We start from the raw sequence: 6,829 nt of genomic DNA, 5'->3' as shown, positions 1-6,829 counted from the left end.
AGAGAATTCTTCAAATAGGTTTTCTAACCCTTGTTCCTCTCTCTGTTGTTCTGGCACCCCTATTATTTGTATGTTGTTTTGTTTCATGATGTCCCATAGCTCCTTAGGCTCTCCTCCTGTCTTTCAATTTTATTCTCCAATTGGAGTTCAGTTTGGGTGTGTTTTGCTTCCCTGTCTTCTAATTCACTAATTCTGTCCTCCGCTTCTCCTAGTCTAATGTTGAAACTTGCAATGGTGTTTTTTATTGCTGCTATGTCACACTTCATTTCTCCTTGGTTCTTACATAATTTATTGATTTTTTTCATCTGTTTCTTCTTGCTTCTTGCGTAAGTTTTTGATTTTTTCCTCCATCTGGTTTATGCACTCTAGAAACCTTAATCTGAATTCTTTTTCTGTCATGTTGCATGCCTCTGTTTCACTTAGCTGCTTTTCTGGCTAGCCGTCCTTTTCATCCCTTTGGGGGTTTCTTTGTCTACCCATGTATGATCTCACCAACATATCAAGATGCTGAGTCATTCAGTGGCTGCTCCTTGGGTGGCAGTGGCTCCTCGGGCGGTTGTGGAAGCAGCTGCTCCTCAGTTGGCAGCAGCTCCTCTGATGGGTGCTGTTCACAACTGTGGTGGATCCTCTGGCTCCGTTTTTACATATTTAAAGTCACTTTGAGGCATAAATTCCTTGGAGTTTTATAAACTGTGTATTTGGAACAAAAGTCCCTCCTCCTATAACATAAATGTAGGATTTCTATCCAATTACAATACCTGATACTGACTGAGGCTGTAGGTCCAAGTATGATTTCCCACATTCATCAGATTTAAGATATCCCTCCAGAACAGTGGTTCTCAACCTTCCTAATGCCGCAACCCTTTAACGTAGTTCCTCAAATTGTGGTGACCCCCAATTTCACTGTTACAAATTGAACATAATTAAAGCATAGAGATTAATCACAAAAACAATATGTAATTAAATATGTGTTTTCTGATGATCTTAGGTGACCCCTGTGAAACGGTCATTCCACCCCCAAATGTGGGCAGGACCCACAGGTTGACAACCACTGCTGTAGAATGAATTCCAAAGTGAGGAATAAACATCGGATGCTGATTAAAGACATTAGGACAATATTAGATTTGTATTGTTTCTCCCCCAGTATGAATTCTGATGTCGGTTAAAGTTTACATTATGGGTAAGCTTCGTCGCATTCTTTATATCTGCGGGAATTCGATCCAGTAATAATCATACAATGTTGTATGAGATATGAGAATATACACTTTGACATATGCCTGATAATTTGTAAGACCTTATTTATCATTCTCAATGTAGCTTCAACCTTTGAAGCTTAAATCCTTAGATGAAAACTTTATATTATTGCTGTTTCTCTTTAGAATGATTCCTAAAATGTTGAGCAGGTTAGACTACATATTAAAGGCTTTCTCACGTTATCCACAGTATAAGGCTTCCCTCCACTGTAAAATCTGTGAGGTACAGTGAATTTTGAGCTGAGTCAAGGCTCCAGCCCATTTTCTACATTTGTAAGTTCTCTTTTTAGTATAAAGTCTCTCAGGTACCGTAAGACATGAATGCCTTATAAAGCCTTTTCTACATTTTTCACATTCATAAGGCTTCTTGCCAGTATCAATTCTATGACGTTCTGTAAGTTCTCACAGCTGGTAAAGGACACACAACACCCCTCACATCTGTAAGTCTTCTCTCAAGTATGAACTCTGCTTTACAGTAAGACAGGAACACTGATGAAATGCCGTTATATCCTCCACATTTTTAAGGCTTCTCTCAAGTGTGAACTCTGCTTTAAAGTAAGGCAGAAACACTGATGAAAGGCTGTTATATCCTCTACATTTAGAAGGCTTCTCTAAAGTGTGAACTCTCTGATGCTTAGTAAGGGATGCAGGGCTTCTCTCCAGTGTGAATACTCTGGTGCTTAATAAGATTTGAGGAGGTGACAAAGGCTTTGCCACATTCTCTACATGTATAAGGCTTCTCACCTGAATGAATTCTCTGATGTACAGTAAGACTTGAAGACCTGCTAAAGGCATTCCCACATTCTCTACATTTATAAGGTTTCTCTCCAGTGTGAACCTTCTGATGTACAATAAGATTTGAAGTATTGCTAAAGGCTTTGTCACATTCTCTACATTTATAAGGCTTCTCTCCAGTATGAACACGCTGATGATTAGTAAGGGATGAGAACCAGCTAAAGGATTTGCCACATTCTCTACATTTATAAGGCTTCTCTCCAGTATGAATAAGCTGATGACGATTAAGATCTGAGGAGTAGCTAAAGCTTTTGCCACACACTTTACATTTATAAGGCTTCTCTCCACTATGCACTCTCTGATGTTGATTAAGGGCTGAAGAGTGCCTGAAGGCTTTGCCACATGCTCTACATTTATAAACCTTATCTCCAGTATGAAGTCTTTGATGTACATTAAGGGAGGAGGAATATCTAAAGGCTTTGCCACATTCTCTACATTTATAAGGCTGCTCTCCAGTATGAACTCTCTGATGGCAACTAAGGGCTGCGGACTGCCTAAAGGCTTTGCCACATTCTCTACATTTATAAGGCTTCTCTCCAGAATGAACTCTCTGATGACAAATAAGGTGTGAGGACCGGCCAAAGGCTTTGCCACATTCTCTACATTTGTAAGGTTTTCCTCCAGTATGAACTTTCTGATGGCAACTAAGGGCTGCGGACTGCCTCAAGGCTTTGCCACATTCTCTACATTTATAAGGCTTTTCTCCAGTATGAACTCTCTGATGGCAAGTAAGGGCTGCGGACTGCCTAAAGGCTTTGCCACATTCTCTACATTTGTAAGGTTTTTCTCCAGTATGAACTTTCTCATGTCGAATCATGCTTGAGGCTTTGACTGCAGACTCTCCCACACGGATTCCATTTGTAAGCTTGCTCCCCAGTAGGAATATTCTCTTGTTCATCGTCATTTGAAGGCTGCAGAAAATATTGGACACATTTACTTCCTTTGTGTGTCTTCTCCACAATAGGAAAAACCTGATGTATATTGTGATTGGACATTTGGTCAAAGACTTTTCCACTTTTATGATGCTCCTCTGGCAGCTCACTTGTCCAATGATTAAGATATAACTCTAGCTTAATGTTTTTCCAATGTTCAATCCATTCATAACTTCTATCTCCGTTATGTGTACTCTGGTGATTATGGGAGATAGAAAGATCTTTAGTGACAGTTATAATTTCATTAAATATGTACACTTGTTCCATAAAAACAATTTTGTGATACACATTAAACCTAGATGATTGTATAACAAAAGCTTTCCTAATATACTAGACAAAAAAAACACACAAAACATTATTGTAAGAAGAAGAAGGATGAAGCCTTGTTGGAAAGATTACCAAATTGTCCTAGCTGGTTTGACTCAGTGGATAGAGCGTTGGCCTGCAGACTAAAGGGGCCTGGGTTTTATCCCCAATAGGGGGCATGCCAAAGGCAGCCGATCAATGATTCTTTCTCATGATTGACGTTTCTCTCTCTCCCTCTCTCTTTCTCTCTGAAATCATTAAAAATATTTTTTAAAATAATCATAAAAAATGAATAAATAAAATATTACCAAATTGCCCTGCCAGCATGGCTCAGTGGATGAGCTTTGACATATGAACAAGGAGATCACAGTTCCATTCCCAGTAAGCGCACATGGCCTGGCTGCCAGATCAGTCCCCAGTGGGAGGCTTGCAGGAGGCCGCCAATGAATGATTGTCTCTCATCATTGATGTTTTCCTCTCCCTCTTCCTTTCCCTTACTCTCTGAAATGAGTTACATTTTTTAAATATAAAAAATCATAAAACATTGCTAAATTGAGCATTTTAATTTTATAGGTACATGACAAATCTATATATTTTAGAAATGATTGATGAAGTTTAATTCCACCTGAATTTTAAACAATGCAAATTATTTACACTACAAATTATACGAATTCCTAGTTTTTCCAAATTTCTTTTCCAAGAATGCATAACAGTAAAAACTTGTTTTCAACCTTCATGTGCACAAATACACTGATCTGCCAATGTAACTGACTTTAAATTTGGAGGTTTCCCAAATTCATAACATACCTGACCTCTTTAGGTAAAAAGAAATTTATTATGATAATTTTTCCAGATTAGTTGTTTATATTAATATCCTCTGTTGTCATCACACTCTTCTTCAAATTTCAAGGCTTTCATTAAGTGTACATTATCAAAGCGACACCGTTTATATCTTACCAGTATTATTTCACAGAATAAATCTTGTATTCTGGGCTTTGGCATAAAGGCCTGGTTATCTTTAGGTGACATAGCTGAAAAAAAAAACACACGAATTTTCCGTTTTGACAATCAGGTGAGTGCACTTAGAACTTACCAGCAAGTATTGACCAAATGACATTTTTGGAGGACTCCAAGAGCCAGTATAGTATTGAATGAAAGCTCAAGATAGGTACAATGAGGAAAACTCACATAAAGAGGGACAAAGAGTTGCTTACATTTGCCAATGATACCTTCTCAAATCCCTTGGCACACAATGGCAATATTATAAAAACACTCCCAATTCCCAGTTACTTCACTGGAGAGAGAGATGAGGGAAGTGCATTTGTGCATCTTCTATTTGTGGTGTTCTATTAAAGAAACACATATCACTTTGATTTCTCTTGTGTAACTTTAGAAAATGAAAGGAAGAGTCTGAGTGCTGCGGCTCTGAGGATAAGGGTCCCACCTATGAATCAGAGGTCACAGTTTGATTACAGGTGAGGGCACATGCCTGTGTTGCAGGCTCTTTCCCCAGTGTGGGGGAGCCAATCAATGATACTCTCTCATCATGGATATTTCTATCTCTCTCCCATTTGCTTCCTTGAAATCAAAGGTATTTTGAAAAAATAAATAATATACAAGAAGAATAAAATCTGAAATAACTGCAGGCACACAACATTAAAGATAATTTGATATTAACGTATATGGGTACACGGTTAAAAATGGCAATCTGCAGAGTTTTTGTATGCAGTTGACACTATGAGTTTAGGATACATTGTTATAACTTTAAGATATTTTAAGTAGTTCTCATGGTCACAAAACAAATAGAAAAAAAAAAATGGCCCTAGCCGGCTTGGCTCAGTGGATAGACTGTCAGCCTGCAGACTGAAGGGTCCTGGGTCCCATGCCAGCCAAGGGAACCTGCCTGGATTGTGAGCTCGATCCCCAGGAGGGGGCATGCAGGAGGCAAATGATCAATGATTCTCATCATTGATGTTTCTATTTCTCTCTCCCTCTCCCTTCCTGTCTGAAATCAGTAGCAAATTAAGTAAGTATTTACATGAATAACAGCATAATTGAAAATGAAATATTAACAATTTACTTCCCAAGAAGTGCACAACTTGTATGCTGTGAAGCATAAAATATTGCTGGGTGCCCTCTGCAGTGTTTCTCAGTGGTTAGAGTATGGGCCCACCCACCAAATGGTTGCAGGTTCGATCCGAACCCCATTTGGGATGTGTGAGGATGCCAAACAACAATGTGTCTCTCTTGCATCAATATGATATTTCTCTCTCTTTCAATCCCCCTCCCTCCTTCCCACTCTCTCTAAAATTCAATGGGAAAAATAACATCGGGTGAGAAGTAACAAAAGAAAACACAGATACAGACAGACACACACACACACGCACGCACGCACGCACACACACACACACACACACACACACGAACACATGGCTGCTGTAATTAAACACCGAATCAGTAAATTGGAAAACACATTCCATGATCTGACTGAAATGCTAACAGTATTAGCTGTCATTAGTACCGAGAGTTACCTAAACATTCAAAGCAATCCCTATCAAAGTCCCAGTGACACCTGTGGTGGAAATAAAAAAAAGCTCTTTCCAAAATTAATGTGAATGTCACAGGACTCCATGTAACCAAGTGAATCATGAAAAGAATGTATAAATTAAAAGCTTCAGGCTTCTTGATTTTAAAACATACTTCAAAGCTTCTGTTATTAAAAAAATTGTAATACAGCTACAGCCAGTTTGGTTCAGTGGATGGAGCACCGACCTGTGAACTGAAGGTTCCCAGGTTCGATTACCGTCAAGGGTACATGCCAGGGTTGCCAGCTTGATCCCCAGTAGGGGACGTGTAGGAGGCAGCCTATCAATGATTCTCTCTCATCACTGATGTTTCTAACTATCTCTCCCTCTCCTTTACTCTCTGAAATCAATAAAAATGTTAGAAAATAAACAGACAACAAAAAAACAACAACCTGTAATACAGACATTAAGGCAGAGGGAAATAATAAAGCAAATTAGACTAAAAGGCCGACATACAAATCCTCCTGGAAGGGGTCTAAAGATCTTCACCCAGGGTGACTAAACCACAAGATAAGGAAAGGATATTCTCACCTTGCCCAAGAGCTCAGTTGTTTAGAGTGTGATCCTCATACCAAAACATTGCACCTTTGATTTGTGCTCAAGGCACACTAAAAAGTAATCAATGAATGCATAACTAACTGGGGAAACAAATGTCTCCCCTGTCTCCCCCGAGTTGCTCTTCCTCTAAAATCAATACAAATAAAGTATAAAGTAGAGGGGGCTGTAATTAAATAAGAACTCAATAAATGAACTACATATGCGATGACCTTACATTGGAATGCTAACAGTATAAGCTGTCATGAGTACCCAAGGTTGACAAACATTCAAAGCAGGACTTACAAGTCCAGGAAGCATAGAGAACCCCAAACAAAAAAAATCTAAAGAGAACCACATCAAGACACATCATAATTAAAATGCCAAGAGCAAAAGACAAAGAGAGAATCTTAAAAGCAGCAAG

The 6,829-nt window shown here is 38.9% G+C and overlaps 1 protein-coding gene across 1 annotated transcript in view; it reads right to left on the bottom strand.

Annotated features, from left to right (window-relative positions):
* Positions 1-1,805: 1,805 nt before the first annotated feature.
* LOC102762283 (zinc finger protein 501) overlaps positions 1,806-6,829 on the bottom strand; it is a 29,599-nt gene continuing 24,575 nt past the window's right edge. Inside the window, 3 exon segments of the mRNA XM_015568638.1 lie at positions 1,806-2,886; positions 2,888-3,175; positions 4,244-4,317. Of these exon segments, the coding sequence (XP_015424124.1) occupies positions 1,888-2,886; positions 2,888-3,175; positions 4,244-4,317 (1,361 nt within the window). The 3' untranslated portion in view covers positions 1,806-1,887.

This window comes from Myotis davidii, unplaced genomic scaffold (assembly GCF_000327345.1).
Source record: "Myotis davidii unplaced genomic scaffold, ASM32734v1 scaffold965, whole genome shotgun sequence".
In the NCBI taxonomy this organism is placed as follows: Eukaryota; Metazoa; Chordata; class Mammalia; order Chiroptera; family Vespertilionidae; genus Myotis; species Myotis davidii.
This window is presented reverse-complemented; position numbering and strand designations above follow the sequence as displayed.